The following is a 21,141-nucleotide window of genomic DNA, read 5'->3' on the forward strand; positions in this document are numbered from 1 at the left end:
TGACCCAGTCTCTCTAGAAACAAATTTGATAGTATCTATGAGAGCTATAAAAAGAAAAAAAAAGCTTTAAAAAATTTCTGCTCCCTAGTTTTGTAATTCCTTTTCTAGGAATTTATCCTAAGGAAACAAGTGTGTTGTCAAGATATATGTACACAAATGTTTATCACAGCATTATTTATAATAGCAAAATAAAAAACCTGGAAAGCTTTTCTAAAATGACTAATATCTTTTTAAGAATAAGTAATTTGTAATCTTTTGAATAGAAACTTAAGTTTTTGAAAGAGAATCAGTGAGAAAAGTGGGTTTTGATTTGTTTTTGTATAACCACATATGCGTATTGTAGGGTTGAGATATTTATGCTTGCCTTGTCAGCCAGTAGAGGGTCACTTACTAATTATCTGATAGTGTTGAAAAGCTCTTTTAAGAAAAAGATCTAACTAGTGATTAATAATTCTTAGCAAACTGTAGTCTTTCCACTGTGAGAAAGACTAAAATGGATACTTTTATGCTGAGCCATTATACATATGGCAGAAACCTAGCGGAATTTCCTCTCCAGTCATGCATTTATAAGCTGAGTATCTTTTGATTTCTCAGCTCAAGAAATGGATGTGCCCCATTCTCATATGTATTCTGAAAAATTTTGTTGTTACTACCAAATAAAATGCATAAATATGGTCTTTATTACAGTAGTATTATTCAGACCATCTGCATTTTATTTTAACATTACATTCTTTTAAAAAAGGACTCTACTGGTTTTACAATGTTTTCCAGCTGACAATCCAATAGATTATAAACACGTCTCAGAAATTTGATTATGTCAGAGTTAGAACTCACTTTGCTTAACAAAAAAACCTGGGAGGTAAGAGCAACTTCTAAATGTCATTCTCCTCGCATGCATAAAATTCTACACGTTCTTCTGTTCTATTCATTATTTTGTATGTAATTCAGAAGAATAATGAAGTTTGGCAGAAGCACAATAATCTCCCTTTTAAAGTATTTCCATTGGCTCTGAGGAGTTCTTCCATACACACTTGCTTCAACTTGGTAGATTTAGGTTCTTCACATCATCTCTGTAGGTGTTTTCTGTTATTTATTAAACAGTGTCAGCAAGGTTGTAAGACAAATGCCAAACAGGTGTCGTCTTCTACTGACAGATGAACAAATAAATTGTCTTACAGAACCATTGTTCTCTAAGCTGGTGGTGTATTGCTCTGCTGGATTGAAAGCACAGAAAGAGTTGTAACCTTCATCTACTTTCACTTTTTTAATCAGTGAAAGAGGAAGAGAAGTGAGTGAGGAAAGAATCAGTAAGACATCAAAATAACCAGTGAATGCAACTAAAATCAGAGAAAAAGGAAAGATGGACAATTGCCACTTGGGCTCCACACCAAAGTGATGTGGGTAATATCAGACTAGAGCTTAAAAGTAGGATTTGCTTTTTAAATTATTATTATTATGGACTAGAAATATGATGTGATGATTATTTAAAATATTTTCATTAATAAAATTTCTAAATTTATATCCTATATGGATTTCAGAATTCAAAGAATTTTAATGCTATAAAATACTCTTAGAACTGTGCTGAAAAATTTTTCTTTGATATTCAGAAGACCCATAGAGATCTTTCAGAGTCCGGAAGCTGTCATTATAAACGTCAGTTGTCATTACATTATGGGTATATTAAAGTGCTAGAGTGCTCACTAATAAAGAGTTGATGGAGTCCTGATGAACTTCATTTTGCTGTTTGCAGATCAAAAGCAGTGAACAGTTCTTTTTTTTTGGAGAAAGCAAAAGTCCACAGATAGCCAATTGAAACTGAAGGCCACAATTCCTCTGTGTAACACTTAGAAACTGATTAAACAGTCTTACCTTTCAAACCAAGTAGTTGGTTCCTACATTTGAGGATCTGGGAATGTGTGTGGCCTGATGTATTTTCATATTGCACTCTAGAAGTTTAATTTCGAGTTGATCAGCCTCATATGAGTACCAAACTTAAGAGCTGTACTTTATAACCTCTGAACGTGTACTTTGTTTTCCAACATTTAAAGAACCAGGGAAATGCAAACTGGATTGAGGAAGTGGGTTAATTTAGCTTACAGTATGTGATTGCCTATTATTGAATAGGTAGGATAGATGGAAGAATGGATGGATGAATAGATAGAGATAGAGGTATATACATATATATATTCCTATAAGATGTTATGAGGTTTGAATATGACTTTAGCCATAAGAATGCTTGTTTGCTTTCTCTTGATTCAAACAGAGCAGATGGATGCTTGACTGCCTGCTAATCCACAGCTGGAATGGTTTCAGCAGTTTCCACGTTGCCGGGTTAGAGTGGCTTTTCTAGTGGACTGAGAGGGCAGCAAAAGAGGGATATCATTATTCATCAGTATCCCAGTGGGAGCGCTGCCAGCAGAGATTAATTTTTTCTGTTATGCTTGTAAAACAAGCTCAGGTGGAGTCTCTAATCCTCAGGGCACGGGTGGCAGATCAAGGAAGATGCTACAAAGCTAGTTAATTTTCTGATTCTGGGGGAAACAGAAGCTCTGTTAGATGTATAAATACATGATTGCAAATTTAAGTAGCTCAAATCCAAATGGGATCTTCCCAGACATCTGGTACTGAAAATCTCTATCTTTCTTTGTTGTCTTTAAATATAACTTCTGAAAAGTTTGCCCTGGAGTCAAAATATTAGTAACTCTAAATATGAAGAAGTAATTAATTTTACGAGTTAATAACAAAACATTTAATTTTCACAAACATAAACAAAAGCAAAAGCTTTCTGCCTAAATAGACTCAAAGTTAGATGCCGAAAGTACCCACTTAAGTATATTACCAAAAAGATACAGCATTATCTATCTGATTCTCAGGTTGTATTTTTTTAACATATATTTGGTCTATTTTTTATTTTTAGTCTCCCAATTTATAATTTCCCTGTGACACCTGTTTCCTGTATCTTATTGTGTGATCCAGCAGTATGTTCATATTTAGGCTTCCAAATAGGTGACTTTTTCAACAAACATAGCAGAACTTATATGTTCAATAACTATCGTCTTCTTATTTATCTTTAAAAGCTGTTGACCAAGTTCATTAAAAAAAATATTAACTTCTTCCAGGCCCATGGCACTCTATTTTGATTATTTTGGGTACAAAATGTCATCCATTAACTGTGCTTTTTTTGTTTACTTTTGTTTTGAGAAAAATGACAGGAAGTTATTTGAAGCCAAGTCAGAAGACTAAATTGTTAAGTCAGGCAGTGTAATTTTTGGTTGTAAAATTGATTGTGACCACAAGATAACGTGTAGTTCCTAATGTCGTTCTGACTACAGTGCCAAAAGAGAAGTTTCCAAATGTTTTGAGTGATGAAAGCCCTATTGAAATGCATCTATAACCTCTCAAGGTTTTTATTTTGAAGAGCATGACATACATATATTCTGGGATATTTATTTAAAATCAGTCCCTGCTGTGACTCTAGTCACACCTTACCTTCCTTTTGGTTATGTTTTGGATTTTTATTAATAATGAGTTCAAATCTTGTTTATACCAAAAGCATTTTGTAGTCCAAGAGATAAAAGCATGAAGTAGAATTCAAAAACCACATAGAAGAGGGGGCTGGCCCCGTGGCCGAGTGGTTAAGTTCGTGGGCTCCGCTGCAGGCGGCCCAGTGTTTCATTGATTCGAATCCTGGGTGCGGACATGGCACTGCTCATCAAACCATGCTGAGGCAGCGTCCCACATGCCACAACTAGAAGGACCCACAACGAAGAATATACAACTATGTACCAGGGGTTTTGGGGATAAAAAGGAAAAAAATAAAAAGAAAAATTCTTAAAAAAAAAAACTACATAGAAGAGGCTCCTATGAAATTCAAGGTTTGTGAGGGTCAGGAATGCTTTTCAGTTATGAGGAAGTAGCCAGAGGACATAATATGGAATGAGAGTAAACAAGTCCTAGAGAGACTAGAGGACTAGCTGAGGAGTTAGGATGAAGCCTAGAGCCGTTTGTTAAGTAATTTTTGAAGTAGGAATGACTGCTAATAAATTAAGTAATTATTCCCCCAATCTGTATCAGATAAGCCAGTTCTCGTTGCCCATTACGTGTTCCACCAGAAGAAAATATTATGTCTTTAAGTACTGTACCTAGGCTAAATCAGAAACCTGTCGTTTCTTCATTTTACACATGTCCACCTTAACTTCTTCCAACTTGTCTTTTTCAGACGGGCCTTGCAAATCACGTGATTAATTCTGTAACAGCATTTGACTTCCCATAAGAAACATTGTTTCAAGAGAGAATAGAAATCATCTGTTGAATCAATCCTTAATTTTAAGCAATACATTTCCGAATGAAAATAGAAAATTAGAATATTTCTCAGAATTTTTCAGAAATTTTAGGGATATCTATATTTTTCTTCCTGATGAATGCAGACTTTGCTTCAAAATGGAGTAGTTCATATATACATTGATATATGCAAGCTACTGTTTCTGTTAGTTTCCTCTAAGAAACTAGATTTTTGCATTTTAGCTAAATGAGAAGTTCCCTTAGAATACTTAGATTTTAAAAAAGAAATTTTCTTTCCTTAGTGAATAAAAAGCAATAAAATCTAATACATTTGGGAAAATACCCTGAGCTGTTTCTCCAGTCGATGTGGCTGGCTGGCTGTTGCTCTAGGTACTACTGTACACATCTCATCTTCTGAACTCTGCGCCTCAGAGATGTGTCTGTTGACTAGACATTTAGGAAGAGAATTTTTGAAACTTGAGGCGTTATGTGAGCGTTGACCTATTTCACAAGTTTTACTGTATTCTGTTACATGCGTTCTTTATAGTTTTTAATTTATTGATATTGGCAAACTATGCTGAGGAGCAACCGTTTATAAAAATTAAAGTTTATATTTGTATTAATAATAATAATACTGTCCAGATACTCTTCTGAGATACATTTGAATATATTCACCATATATTCAAATATGCAGATTTATGTACCCCATTGTAGCTTGAAGTTCAGATTTTTACCAGTGGTGACCTGTCTTCCCTGTTGGAAAACTGTGTTAAGACTTACTTTCAGATCATTGAAACAGAGATTTAGCCTAACATTTTAATACAGTTGTATAGAATTACTCACTTGTTTGTGAATTGGGAGCCTTTTAAACAGCTATATTTTTATTAAGGCACAGAATTAATATCACATTTAAAACCTAATTAATTCAGAGCTTTATGTCATTGTGCTAAATAAGATTGAAAGAGTCCAAGAAGAGGCGGTGCTAGAGAACTGAGGATACTGATCTCTAGAAAAAGCCACTAAAATTTAGTCTACTTAAAGAGAGTCTAATATTTTATAGTAAGTGAGGAGAAGGAAGAGGACAGTTTTATTGAAGATTTTATCTTAAAAAATGAAACTAAAATCTGTGCAGAAAAGTTTGTTTACTTTTATATTCAATAAAATTTGAACTTATATCTTAGCTATTTATTAACTGTTAAAGGCTGACTCAGATTGATTTTGTTTGCAGTATTTTTGAGAGAACACAGTTTTTCTAACATATGTATCAGGCTATAATATTTTTCACTTTGAATTTAACTTTTAGCGCACAATCATAAAATAATTTTTTCCAAAAATATACTTAAGGATATCATCAATTTTCCCTGTGACCTATCTCAGTTCTTGGATATGGAAATCATTTGCTTTTGAGCACTTACAGTATCATCATTCTTAAGGATTTTTCTTCTTCAGTTGTTAATCCGCCTAACTCTGCCTGATTCTCATTCGCCAGTGGATTTGCGTATTAGTTCAGTTTCTCCAGTATCAGTTTCATTGACTTAATGAAATAATGCATCTTTTCCAAGATGTTTAGTTTCACTTTGCAATCATTTTTTAATTGTTTTGCATTATATTGTTGAGTTGATTTTATACAATTAGTGAGAGACTGGCAAAGTTATTGACTGATGGCTAGGGATAGATGATAATGTTAAATTAGGAGGAATGCTTGATGGCTAATTTTTAATTGGTTGAAATATTTAAGAATACTGTGTTATGACTCACTTTTTTGCACAACTTTTCAGCCGTAGGGACTTAGGTAATGAATACTCGGATGACAAACACCCCTGCATAAGGGAAAGAACATGACTTTGGTTTATTATGACTACACCACCACCATCACAGTATCTATCTTATTCTCTCTGAGCCTATTTCTTCACCAGTAAAGTAGGAAGTGATGATACTTATTTTTCTTCACAGAGTTGTTTTTAATATATAATATGTTGATGAAAGCACTTGGCAAACCGTTAAGCACTATTTTAATATTGTTGTTATGCAACATTAAAGGGAAGCAATCTACCTTTAGAATGATTAGAAACAAATAGATACGGGGCCCACTCGGTAGCGCAGCGGTTAAGTTCGTGTGTTCTGCTTCTCAGCAGCCCTGGATTCGCCTGTTCGGGTCCCGGGTGCAGACATGGCACCGCTTGGCAAAAGCCATGCTGTAGTAGGAGTCCCATGTATAAAGTAGAGGAAGATGGGCATGGATGTTAGCTCAGGGCCAGTCTCCCTCAGCAAAAAGAGGAGGATTGGCAGTAGTTAGCTCAGGGCTAATCTTCCTCAAAAAAACAAACAAAACAAAAAACAAATAGATATTTTTTTTAGATAAAAGATGTATAAAGTTTAAATAAATATTTATTTAAAAATATATAAAAGTTTAGATATATAGAAGGAATTGAATGGCATTTTTTACTTAACATTTTTTACTGGTTCCTTTATTCTTCAATTCATTTTTACTTGAAAAAGAAAAAGAAGCTTTTTGTGTAAGTATTCAGCAAATTTTTATGAATCATCTTCTCAATGTACAGAACTGTGCTAGGCCCTAAAAAGAAGACCCTTTTCATTATCAAATGATCTGCTCCAACTCCCCTCCAGAAAGAGTCTGAACTCCAGATGGTAGGCAGCACCCATTTTCACTCACTAAGAAAAGCCCAGGCTCAGATGGCTTTATTAGTGATTTCTACCACAGATTCTAAGAATTTCTACCAATCCTATATAAATTCTTTCAAAAATAAAAGAGAGAGAACGCCTCCCAACTCATTCTATGAGGTCAGTGTTACCCTGACACCAAAACCAGACAAGGACGTCACAAGAAAAGAATATCACACACTAATGTCCCTTGTGAATATAAATGCAAAACTCCTCAACAAAATACTAGCAAACCAAATCCACCATGACCAAGTAGGATCTATCCCAGAATGCAAGGTTGATTTAACATCCAGAAGACAATTAATGTAATGCGCATGTTAATAGAATAAAGGGCAAAACCCACACGATCATCTCAGTGACACAAAAAAAAATTGACAAAATCCAACACCGTTTCATGATGAAAACACTCAACAAAGTAGAAATAGAAGGGAAATTCCTCAGCCCGACAAAGGCATCTACAAAAACCCCACAGCTAACTTCATGCTAAATGATGAAAAACTGGATAGTTTCTCCCTAAAATTGGCAATAAGGCAAGGATGTCCATTCTCACCATTTCTATTAAGATTGTGCTGGAGACTCTGGCTAGAGCAACTGGGGAAGAAAAACATTAAAGGCATCCAAATTGGAAAAGAAGAAGTAAAACTGTTTCCAGTTGCAGATGACATGATCTTGTATATAGAAAAGTCTAAGGAATTTAACAAACTACTATTTTAGAGTTAATAAAAAAGTTTAGCAAGGTTTTAGGATACCAGATCAGTTTACGAAAAATCAATTGTATTTTTATATACTAGAAATGACCAATGTGAAATAAAATTAAGAAAATTTCATTTACAATAGCATCAAAAAGAATAAAATACTGAGGAATAAATTTAACCAAAGAAGTACAGACTCGTACACTAAAAACTACAAAACACCCTTGAAAGAAAACAAAGATCTAAATAAACGAAGAGGTATCCCATGTTTGTGAATCCAAAGACTTAATATTGTTAAGATGGCAATACTCTCCATATTCATCTACAGGTTCAACACAATCCCTATCAAAATCCCAGCTGACTGTTTTGCAGAAATTGAGAAGCTGATGCTATAATTCATATGGAAATATAAGGAACCCAGAGTAGTCAAAATAATCTTGAAAAAGAGAGCAAAGAGGAAGACTCATACTTCCTAATTTCAAAACTTACTACAAAGCTAGCATAATCGGAATAGTGTGGTCATGGCAAAAGGATAGACATATAGATCAATGAAATAGAATTGAGAGTCTAGAAATAAACCCTGACAGTTATGGTCAGTTGATTTTTATACCAGAGTGACAAGACAATAAAATGGAGAAAGAATAGTGATTTCAACAAATGCTACTGAGGTAATTGGATATATACATACAAAATAATAAAGTTGGACCCCTTCCTCACACCATACACAAAAATTAACTCTAAATTTACCACAGCCCTAAATGTAGGGGCTAAAACTATAATACTCTTAGAAGAAAATATAGGTATAAATTTTCCTCACCTTAGGTTAGGCCATGAATTTTCAGATAAAACACCAAAAGTGCAAGCAACAAAAGAAAAACGAAGATAAATTGAACTTCTTCAAAAAAGCTCTTGTGCTGCAAATGATATCATCAAGAAAGTGAAAAGATAGCCCACCAAATAGAAAAAAGTATTTGCAGATCATATATCTGATAAAGGACTTGTATCCAGAATATATCAAGAATTTTTTTATCTCAATACTAAAAAGATAAATGGCTCAATTTAAAAATGGGCAAAGGATCTGAATAGACATTTCTCCAGAGAAGATATACAAATGGCTGATAAGCACATAAAAAGATGCTTAACATGATTAGTTATTAGGGAGATGAGAATCAAAACCACAAGGAGATACCACTTAATACATACAAAGATGGTTACAATCAAAAAGACAAACAGTAGGGGCCGGCCCCGTGGCCGAGTGGTTCAGTTCGCGCACTCCGCTGCGGCGGCCCAGGGTTCAGATCCTGGGTGCGGACATGGCACCACTCGTCAGGCCACATTGAGGCAGCGTCCCATATGCCACAACTAGAAGGACCTGCAACTAAGATATACAACTATGTACCAGGGGGGATTTGGGGAGATAAAGCAGGAAAAAAAAAAAAAAAAGATTGGCCACAGTTGTTAGCTCAGGTGCCAATCTTTAAAAAAAAAAAAAGACAAACAATAACAAATGTTGGTGAGGATATGGAGAAATTGAGACCCTCATTGCTGGTGGGAATATAAAGTGATGCAGCCACTTTGGAAAAATTATTCCTCAAGATGTCAAGTACAATTACCGTGTGGCGCACCAGTTTCACTCCTAGGTTTATGCCCAGATGGATTGAAACGTGTCCAGACAAAAACTGGTACACAAATGTTCATAATGCCCAGAAAGTGGAAAGAGCCCAACTCTCCATTAACTAATGAATAGATAAATGAAATGTGATAAATCCATAGAATGGATAACAGTTGATTCTCACAAGCTGTCTCTAATACTCCACTGGTTCTCCCCCTCTTAACTCTCTTGTTATAGAATTTTCTCAGTAGTTCTCTTGATATGGTTTCTTAGAAACCTAAAAATAACTTTTTTAACTCAAAAAAATGCACTTCTAAATATATATAGGTCGTCCTTAGTCTAGAGAGAAGAAACCTCTTTGTTTGATTTTACCACACTCCTCAACTAAACATCTTATTTCCTTTCTCCTACTCACTGCCAAAATAAAAAATGAGATCTCAACCTGCTATCTCTATTTCTTTTTCGTCCATTCATTCGTAACTTCCTGTCACCTGGATTACTGTTGTTCAGAACTTTTAGAGGTTCCCAGTGTTCTCCTAATTACCCACTGTTACAGTCTTTTCTTAGTACTCATTCTCTTCGATCTTTTTATAGCATTTGACAACATTGTTTACTTCTTCATACTTTCTTCACCCTTAAAAGTGCACTTTACATCTTATTCAGCTCTTTTTCTTATGGCTTGACACTGCCTCCCCTTCCTGTGCCTGCCTCCAGTTGTTCTTCAACTTTTTTTCTTGGTTGTCTGCTTTTCTATGTATTCACCTTCCCGGGTCACACACAATTATAGTTTAAAATACCACCTTTAAATAGATGTATGTCATAACAGTCACCAGTCTCGACATGCTTGTGAACTACAGTTCCACACTTATGCTGGCTCAGTGGACATTCCCACTTCATTTTCCCTCTGTGACCCAAACTCAGAATGTGTCAGTCCTGGTCTTCATTATTGCCGGAAGACTGATTATTCCTGTCATTGTTTTGTCTGTCAGTTGTACTTGCATTCTTTCATACTCTCAAGATGAATTACTTCGAGTAATCCTTGGCTCTTTCTTTTCTCCTCCCCAACTCCTCATATTAAACCAGTTATCAAGACTGTTCAGACCTTCCTTTATAGTTTTTTTCTCAAGTTTCTGCCTTCTTTAAAAAAATGTTCACTCTTCAGCTTCCGTCTGGGTTCTTATCACCCCTTTCCTAAATAATTGTGCTAAACAGTCACCTAAGTGATTTTCCCACTTTAGTTTCTCTCTCCTCTTTAATTCACCCAACTCATCCCTGCCAATTTATCTGTTTTAAAACACCATCTGTTGGACTGGCCTGGTGGCACAGTGGTTAAGTTCACATGTTCCACTTCGGCAGCCCAGGGTTCACCAGTTTGGATCCCGGGCACAGACCTACGCTCTGCTTGTCAAGCCATGCTGTGGCAGGTGTCCCACATAAAAAGTAGAGGAAGATGGGCACAGATGTTAGCTCAGGGCCAGTCTTCCTCAGCAAAAAGAGGAGGATTGGTGGCAGATGTTAGCTCAGGGCTAATCTTCCTCACAAAAACAAAACCAAACAAAAAAACACCATTTGTATCATTTCTGCCTTCCAAAATCTAAAATTATGTACATAATAAGGCATTATTTCCTGAACCTGGCTGTCAAGACCCTCTGCAGTCTTCCTTTTTTACCTACACCTTCCATTAGACTCTTACAGATCCACCCTCACTTCTCCTGATTAACCATCTTACTTTTACCTTTGAACATGCTGCATGTACACTCAGCTTCACGCCTTTGCTATGATTCCCACCTGGAAATGTGTCTAACATTCATCCATCCATCTTGGCTCAGCTACCTCTTAAAATATTTACTAATTCACACTTGTTGACTACTACTTTTTCTAAATTCATGACACCAATGTTTGTTTCACTAATTTGTCAATCACTCCCATATTATCTTGTGATATTTCTTGTATATCAGTCTATTTTGATATTTCACTTTTAGATTTATTTAACTTTTCGTGTATGTATGTATTAACTCTTGGAAGAAAAATATTCAGTAAGTATTAAATAGATTAGAATGTTTTAATGTTTCTACTTTGGGGTTTTTTTTCATTTATTTTATGTTTGAATATAATCTCATAGCCTATAGAAATGCAAATTATAAAGAAAGTCATCCTAATAAATATGTGAAGTTTTAAAGGCAGAAGCAAGGTGGTAAGAAAATATTTGTTTAGCTTTTAAAGGTAGAATGCAGAGTGTGACATTTAACAATAGACAGTTATATGTGGCTACTAATCTTGGTTATCCCCTTTAGGATTCAAACCTGATAGCATCAAGATTTTTATTTCTTAAAAGGAAAATATCTAAACATTGTTAAGCTATAAGGCATTTTTATTATATCCTTGAAAACTGAGGAATTTTTTTTCAAGTTTCATCAAAGAGCAATTTTTTGAGGACTTAGCTATAAATCCTGGAAAATAGAAGTTTCTGATGGAATTCTTACCACTGAAATTATTTTAAGTACAACAGACCTGCTGGTACCCACTATTATAAGACCCCTTAAAATCCAGCTGTCAACCAGGTGGTCATTCTTGCAGTGGAAAGAATAAGGTATTATTTCTTGTTCATATTTGTTTTTGGCAAATGATTCGGTGCTTGCCCTAATTGGTTGAAGGCCAACCATATGTCCGTAAGTTTGAGACATTGATACAAATCAGACACATATACTCACATAATCCCTGAAAGGAAACATACATAGATCTATGAGTAATTACAATTATATCAGTCAGTATTTACATCTTTTCCATCTGCATATAATAAAATTATTTTGATGCTTTTAGCAAAGCAAATTGTATGCACATTGGAAAAAATATTTTATTATTGCTTAATTACCTAGATCTTAGTTTTATCATTTTCCAAAAAGTGTTTTATGACCAAGGGCTCTTTTTTTCCTTTTTCCCTTTAACCTGGAATGTTACTAATTTCACCCCTAGTATACCTTTCTCTGGATTTTGAGGTCATTATAAATTCCATGTAAGTTTAGTTTACGGCAGTCTTTTATTTTGGAGATACACTTTACTCAGTATAGTAGTATATGATTTATTCATTTGAGTAGATAATTTTTATAAAAGCACAAATCATGTGTTAGAAACAATACTAATTATATATACTATTTGATTTTAAAAATGTTATATTACACTTAATTTTTTAATAGATTAATGATTAAATAAAATGTAATCTGAAGTAATAAAGATAAAAATATGAGGCATAGTTTCTTATCCCTTAATATATCTGAACCTGGCTTGGTAAATGCTAGATTATTTTCAATTATTATAAAATATATAATATACAATTAGTTTAGTTCTTCTGAAGGGCACAGAAATTAAACAGGGTTCCTATTAGGGAAATTTACTGAAATGCTTTTTCTACAGCTTCAGTGGCCAAAAGACAGCACTGGAATGTGAGAAACTAATTTTGGTTTGTTGTAACGCCTCAGAATGTTACAAATTAATCAAGTGCTACTTAAAGTCTAGAACTCATTAACTTTCTAAGTTTTACTTTTCCCATAGCAGAGATTAAGTTATAGCCAAGGCTTCCTTAGTCTCTCACATTGATCAGGTTGCCATCCCCACTGCACACGTGCCCTCTCATCTGCTCCTTAGTGAGTTCAGCGTGGGCAGTGAGGTGTGCAGCGACATAAAAGCACTAGTTTACTGTTACGTCATGCTTACGCGAGATCAAGCATGAACCCGTCCTGGCCGTTTCTTACCCCGGTAATTTGCTTAGGTAAAGCAGAATCTTATAGTTACTGCCCCTGTTCTTGGGAGAACAAACAAGTTAGTGATATAGTGGTGTGAATAGACCATTCTGTCAGAGTGTATATCCCCAGTAAACTAAGATCAGTGTAAATATGCAGGCAAAACATAGTAGCATATATACCTATGTATTTTTTTTTATTTTTTACCTTATGTGCAGTAGCTGAGTTTATGGCATTTGTAGAACAGATTGAGGTTTGTAATGAAAAGGGAAACAAAATGAAAACTATTGAGTGAACAGCAGGGCCCATTTCATGTGATTATGGAAGATGTTTCTTTATTCTATTTTTTCTTTTGCAATCTAAAAACAGTAGCAGGGGGTTGCAAGCAGAGTTCATCATAGGTTGTCAATCACTGTCATTTAACATTTGCAAGGGAAGACGTCTTTATTCAAGGACAGCTGGGCAAATCAGAGACATAGATTTGCAGTTAGTAGCCTGTCCAGCCCGCACTAAATAAACAAGGACAGGGCAGACAAACCAGCCTCTCACATAAAAATATAATGGACTCCACTGACCTTGCTGCCCTCCATTCAGCTTCAATCCCAGTTGCATAAAAGCTTCACTGCCCACTTTCAATTTCCTTTAATTACCTACATGATGTAGATAAGAAAATGAACCTCACTTAGACTCAGTGATCACACACAGGAAATTAACTAGACAAGTTGTTTAAAATTAGAGGAGTAATTTGGAAGTAAATAGACTGTCCTACTGAGGAAGAAGTGGCTAGAAAGGGGTTTGTTTCCTTGTTTGTTTTTAAGTGGGGATTTTGATTATTTTACTAGCTCTCTCTGCTGATCCTGGGGTTGCTGCTTTTCTAATTAATCTAAACTAAGTAAAACATCTCCTTTGTAAGTATTCTGAAATATCCAGAATAAAATACTTGAAGGAGGTAGGAGCTAAGTAAAGTGGTGAAGCAAACGTCACATTCTAAGGAGCTTAGAAAAATTGTGAGCTGGAATTCCAGGAATAAATGATTGTGGTTTTCACACAAGGGTCTGGTAGAGCAATTGGGGATTAAATAGCAGTTGTCTTCATTCATTCTTCATTTTAAATTGCTTCTCGAGTCCATAATCAAACCAAAAAGAAAAATTTTAAATGCTAATATTTTTTATTCTAATTGATATAAAAATCGTTATTTTCTCTTTCATTCTTGTGTTCATAGCACTTGAGTTTTAACTAGAAAACACTGCAGGATTTCATAGTAATATAACAATCCATAATACTTTTTCTTCAGAGAAGTTGCACCAGGTGTGTAATATAAATGATTCGGTTTTTTTCCCTGTCTTTCCACAGTATTTTGAGTTGGTTCACTGAGGTACACCGAAAAGAGCATATTTCCTTATCACACGATGTGCTTTTGTGAACATTTAATTCATATGGATTTAAAAGAAACCTAATTGGAGATTGGAGACTAAAGCCTGCAGTATCAGATCTGCAGTTCAAGAGGATACAATTCCTGAATATTTTATCTTTAATTTGACTGTCTCTTGTATTACAAGAACGTTATCTTTTAAAGAGCCAATATTTTCTGTAACACAATGACGTATAAAGTGTATGATTACTTGGATGAAATGAATGTGCCGCTAATAAAGCATTAGTAAAAAAAAAAATCTTTTTTCTTTGAATAATATTTAAGATTCAATATCATTTTAGGTAGTGAAGTATATTTACATAATTGTAAACAAAGATTTACAGCTGCAAACTGTAGAACAAAACTCAAATAATTGAATCTTAAACCTCAGTTAACATCTTGTACGGTGTCAGATGTGGGGATTATTATAATAATGATAATGCCTAACATTTTATACCAAGTCTGACAGTGTTTAAGTGTTTCATAAACACTATCACATTGAATCCTCCCACCAAACGCCAATTGAAGATAAGGAATTTGGGACTTAGGGAGGTTCAGTTACTCTCAGAAGGTCACATAGCTTGTAAATGGCAGAGCTGAAAATCCACCTGTTGTATCAATTCCCAGATCCACTATTCCCTCTCCCACCTCACACCATGCCATACCACCCTCGTGATCTCTAACATTTCTAAAGAGATGAATTATTACTACGTTCTTTGGATTCCCCTTTAATTCAAACACTGGAAGCAGAAAAGGAGGGCTCCTCAAAGGAAGTAATAGCTTTTGCTGAGACCTCAGTTAATTATGGATAATTTTTAACTGTGAAAACTATTATTGATTTGATATTTTATAAACTTTCATAAATCAAATATCAACTCCTTTGAAGATCTCAAAAACCTGTGTCAAATTTAATAATGAAAAAGATGTTACTTATCAAAAGCATATATTAAGTAATAAATTCTATATAGACATTCTAAAGAGTGTGTCCCTGTAATGAGTCAGTGTTTCTTTTTTTCAATTCAAGTTTGAACCTTAACCTATCATTCCTCCCTTCTTTATCTAAAAAAATAGTTTTTTACTCTCTTTCGACTCAGTCATAACTTCCTCAAAGGTACCCTCCCTCGCTCTGTTACGATTTGTAACTCTCCCTCCTTATACTTGTCCAGTTGTCATTTTACTTTTATTCATGGTCAATTTGGATTTGAGGTCTGGCTCCCCAGCTTGACTGTAAAGCTTCGTGAGAATAGGGGCTGATGTGTCTGCTTTTGTTCACCATTGCAGACCCAACAATAATATGTGTGGAATAATATTTGGTAAACGAATGACTCAGCGTACTCAGACCTTGTCCATTGTGGTTATTAAAATACTTTTAATTTTTATTAAAGTATATAGTTTTCCACAGAGAGATTAAGGAACCTTAGTATAGAAAGATCGCTTTGTGCACTGCGAAATTTTTCATGCACTGAATTAAATTTTTTAGTAAGGTCACTGTCTTCGGGTAATCTACATTAAAGATCCCATGGCCCCCTTGTTAGACTTAGAAGGATCTCTCTACTGCAGAGCATTTTTTCCAACCTAAAATGTACTCAGCTGTGAGCAGACTCATCTGATACTGATACTGCTGGCAGTGAGCAAATTCACAATCCTAGTGAAGCAGGGGATTAAAGCAATAAATCGGGTAATTCAAGCAGAATTGGCATGGTTTGGAGAACAGTGGAGTCCCATCTTACATGGAGTTTAGATTCTAAAGCAGAGCAAATAAAACGAAAAGCACTAATGATCAAATTTACTTGAAAATAACCCCAAGAGTACAATAAGCATGATTGTGAGTAGTCAGCCCTCTTGAGATGTGCTGCTTCTCAGGGAACTCAACACCACTAGTTTTCCTCCAGCCGTGGAGCAGATCGTAGCTTCTTTAGGGCCGAATGAAGTAGTTGGCTTGCATTTTAGAAGTCACGTTTTATGAAAAATGTGCGTCCTTGGATATAGAATCACACATCACAGAAAAACATTTATACTTACAGAGCTATTTGGGAACTAAGACTGGGGAATGCCCAGTTTATATTGTTGCCTCCGAGTCAGTCTCTCTCTCCCTGTCTTTCAGTGTGGGAAGGGGATGTATAAGGCTTCTTATCAACTTTGAGTAGGATTATACTGAGAGAAGTGGATTACTTAGGTAATACTATTAGTGCCTTCAGCCGAATTCTTACTTTCCTTATATTTTTTTATTTTAATTGAAATTTTCATATAATTTGTAAGTCTAATCCTGTTTCCTATGTATTCAGGACCTGAAGAATCAGTTCAGTTTGCGGTATTAAAATAGCGATTCGATTTTCTTCTGGTGAAAGATCAGAAGTTGTATTTCATGAACAGTAGACAGAAATCTAAATAGGAATAAATTTTTAGACTTTGAAACAGACTTGCAGTTGATTTCTTCTCCCTTCACCTCCACCTAGCTCTCTGGATTATCGGCATCTCTTTAAGTGTGTTTTGCATACTTGACAGAAAGCTCCCGCTCACTGAGTGTTCCCAACTTCTCTGCTATTAATAGCATCATCATTCTCCACATCCCTGAGGCTTAAACCTTAGACCTCTCCTTATCTGTCTTTATGGATCTGCTTGTGCTATTTTCTCTGTCTGGAATGCAGGGAATCTCTCTCCCTCTCTCTTCTTCTGCGAATTGTGCTAAGCCTAGAACAAACGCTCTCTTTTGGGAAACTTTTGAACACATCCAATTCACTCCAATACGCTTTTCTGAATAAGAGTAATCTATTCTACACTTAAAATAATTATTTATATAAATTATTTCTTCCAATGTCATTTTAATTTTCTTGAAGAAAAAGATCATGTTTTAGATTTCTGAACCATCTTCTTCCTTATCTCCTGTTTCATTTTTCTCAAGCCATTTGGCAAGTCTGGGATAGCTGGTCAGTTACTGATAGGAATCTGGAGCCCAGATAATAGATTGAGATGGGTCAGTCATCTGGTGACTGCTTCAGTCCTAAAATTCACCTGAAATCAGAAATAATAGCATTATCATATATAACTGGTCCTTCTTTTTTGGCAGATGACTGCAGAGAGAACACAAAATAGCTGAAACGACAAACAAAAAGAAAACCACTATGGCACACAGGGGCAAAACGTTATTAACTGCAACGTGTCAGCATACGCTTCTTACATAAGGCAGTCCAAAAGGGTGAAGAGTGTTCAAAATAGCCTAAAATAGCTGTGATATTTCTTAGTATTGCAAAACAAAGTAAAACAGTGGATGTAATTTAATAATATTTTTCCAGTTCAGTTAAACAGAATGGTTCAAATATTCATTTAAGATATTGTTTTCAGCGTACTATATTAAATCAATTGAAATTATTTTTAGACAACATTTTTTAGTCTTTTGGACTCACCCTTTTCCCTCCCACTGTAGGGCCTTTGCATATACTCTTCCTAGACAGCTCTTCACTTTTCTTTCCACCTGGTTAATATCTGCTCATCTTCTAGCTTAGCTTATCTGCCTTTTTCTTCAGGAAGCCTCTATGACTTTTCTAACTTGATCTAATTTCTTTGCTAAACTGTCTCATGCTTCCGTGTATTTCTTCTTCATAGCACTTGTCACCATATCAAGTTTGCATTTATTTATATGATTCAATAATGTCTATCTCCCTCATGAGGTAGATATTCAACAAGAATTTGTCTAAATGAATTTATTCCATTCAATTTTTGAAATAGGAATTTGTTAATATAATGATGAATTTTTATCATAAGGATATAACTATCATCATTGCCCTTTTTTTAAGTACTCTTGTAGTATATTCTTAGCATACAGTAAAGGCACAAGTTTCTGAAATTGTTGATGAAGTAAGAAAAGATGAGGACATACTATACGTAGAGAGTAGAATACTCAAATTGTTTCACATTACTGAATTTGAATTCCAAATAATAAAATCTTAAGGGGTTCTGTCAGAGAATCCTATTTCGTGGGCAAGAATCCTATGCCTGTCAAATGCAAATCACAGTTATCTTGTACCCCTCTCTGAGTAGGTACTCCCTGCTTTAATTCCCATCCCTCCCACTCTGACCCCTTCCCCAGATAACCACCTGTCTGTTTCTGTTGCTATAGATTAGTTTGCATTTTCTAGAGTATTATATAAATGAAATCCTAAAGTATGTACCCTTTTTTTGGTCTGGCTTCTTTCACTCAGCATAATTATTTTGAGACTCATCCATGTTATGGTGAGTATCAGTAGTTCATTCTTTTTATTGCTGAGTAGAATCCCATTGTATGGATATAACACAATTTGTTTATCCCTTTGCTTGTTGATGGACATGTTTTTTCCAGTTTACTTGATAAATCTTTGTGTGGACATATGCTTTATTTTCTCTTGGGTAAATCCATAGGAATGGAATGGCTGGATCACATGGTAGTGGTGTGTTTAATTTTTGAGAAAATGTGAAACTGTTTTCCAAAGGGACCATAACATTTTACATTCCCACCAGCTGTGTATGAAAGTTCCAGTTTTTCTACATCTTTGCCAATACTTGGTATGTCAGCCATTTAAATTTTGGCCATTCTAGTTCTTATTTTCCTAATAGCTAATAATATTGCACATCTTTATATAAAGTATCTGTTAAAATCTTTGCCCATTTTTTCATGGGCTCTTTTCCCACTCTGAGTTTTAAGAGTTTGTATAGTCTGGATATAAGACCTATATTAGATATATGCTTTTCAGATGCTTCCAGTCTGTGGTTTATATTTTCATTCCCTTAATGCCTTTTTAAGAACAGAAGTGTTTTATTTTGGTGAAGCTCAATTGATCAGTTTTATCTCTTAGAGATCATGCTTTAAGTTATCCTATAAAAAAAAATCTTTTCCTAACCCTAGGTAACAAAAATGTTCTCCTATTTTCTTCTGGAAGTTTTATCGTTTTAGATTTTATATTTAGGTCTATGATACATTTGAGTGAATTTTTGTATACAGTGTTCGATAGGGATCAAAGTGTTTTCTTTGGTTTTTTGGTGTAGATACCCAATTATTCATTTCTTGAAAAGTCTGTTCTTTCTCCACTAATTTGTCTTTGAGCCTTTGTCACAAATTGGTTGTCCATGTATGTATGGGTTTATTTCTAGACTCTTTATTCTATTCCAATACAACCCTTTTTTGATTAATGCAGCTTTGTGTTAAGTATTGAGATCAGGTAGTTCTAGCTTTTTGGCTTTGTTCTTTTTTAGAGTTCTTTTAGCTAGTCTAGTCCTTTGCATTTTCATATGAATTTTAGAATCAACTTGTTAATTTTTACCAAAGGGGAAAACAAAATCTGCTGTGGTTTTGATTGGGATTGTATTAAATCTATAGATCAATCTCTCTCCATTTAGTTAGGGTTTTTTGCAACAAATTGACCCAATTTTTGTTTGTCTGACAAAGTCTTCATTTCTCTTTCACTTTTGAGGGGTGATTTTACTGGGTGCAGAATTCCGGGTTGGTTGCAGCTTCTGTTTCTTGTTCACACTGATCCTTCAACAATTCATCAATTACAGATCTGTTTTCTTACTCTTGCCCTGGTGCCCTTAGCAGTTTCTGCTCTTGAGTCTCTGCTCCAGCTGCCAGCTGTGACTCCCTGTGTTCACCTGTCTCCAGTCTTGGGGGTAGCAGTTTGCCCTGTGTCCTCCCCTCTCTTATGGATCCAAGAAGAGTTGTTGATCTTTCAGTCTGTTCAGCTGTTTACTTGTTGTTGAAAGCCACATGGTGGCTTTCAAGCTCCTTACATGTGTAGCTGGAAACCCTCAATTTTGAATCATTTTATTTTAATCTAATTTATTACAATAAATTTTTACCAATCCTATCCTCATCTCCTCTTCCCCCAGCCCTGCCTTATTTCTTCCACTCATCCTATAGATCTTAATTTAAATATCACGTTTTCCAAGAAGTTTTCCCTGACCCTCTAAAATAAATAGGTCTCCAAACTAAATGTCTCTCAGCACCCTGTACTTACCTTATCAGAGCATTCATTACATTTTGTAGAACTTGCTTGTTCCTGGTGAACTCTCAGTTTCAGGTTCACTGCTGTGGCCCCAGAGTCAGGCATAGTGTGTGATGCCCAGGAAGTCCTCCGTTATTTTTGTTGACTGTATAAATAAGAAGAGCTTTCATAAATTTCAGATATATTGTACATTACTAGCTTTTGCTTATGTATTAATACTAGTATTGAACAAAGCAAAATTCTAAGGGGCATGGTTGTTTGTCTTGTGTTTTTTCTAAACCATGTTTTAAACGTCAGTAGTTAAAGCTAAGAAGTACATTAATTATTATATTTTTATTCTAGAACATTATTAAATATATTGATGGGGGATTTTTTTTTTTCAGGATGCAGAAGAATACACAGATTTGCCAGTAAGACACAATGAAGATCACATGAATAGTGAACTGGCAAAGTGTCTTCCCTTTGAATCAAATCCTCATTCATTTGACAGCCCTCACACCAAAGCCCATCTCCTACTCCAGGCCCATCTCAGCCGAACCATGCTGCCCTGCCCAGATTATGACACTGACACTAAGACAGTCTTGGACCAAGCACTCAGAGTATGTCAGGTATGAAAGTCCTTTCTACTACCTATGTTTTCTCCCATCATTTCTGGTTTGTTTGGGTTCTTTCCTATTGGGATAAAATATACTTGCATCTTAAAAATTTTATTGGGTCATTGTTGAGAAAAACCTGGTGAATCAAATCAAGC

At 35.1% G+C, this 21,141-nt stretch overlaps 1 protein-coding gene across 2 annotated transcripts in view; it reads left to right on the forward strand.

The window, feature by feature from the left end:
* The window catches only part of ASCC3 (activating signal cointegrator 1 complex subunit 3), a 323,391-nt gene that overhangs the window by 272,732 nt on the left and 29,518 nt on the right, over positions 1-21,141 (forward strand). For both annotated transcript variants that reach the window (XM_046674951.1, XM_046674950.1), the window contains exon 37: positions 20,774-20,998. In XM_046674951.1, coding sequence (XP_046530907.1) covers positions 20,774-20,998 — 225 coding nt within the window. The remainder of the gene's footprint in view (positions 1-20,773; positions 20,999-21,141) is intronic.

The sequence above is a fragment of the Equus quagga genome, chromosome 11 (genome assembly GCF_021613505.1).
Source record: "Equus quagga isolate Etosha38 chromosome 11, UCLA_HA_Equagga_1.0, whole genome shotgun sequence".
Classification (NCBI taxonomy): domain Eukaryota; kingdom Metazoa; phylum Chordata; class Mammalia; order Perissodactyla; family Equidae; genus Equus; species Equus quagga.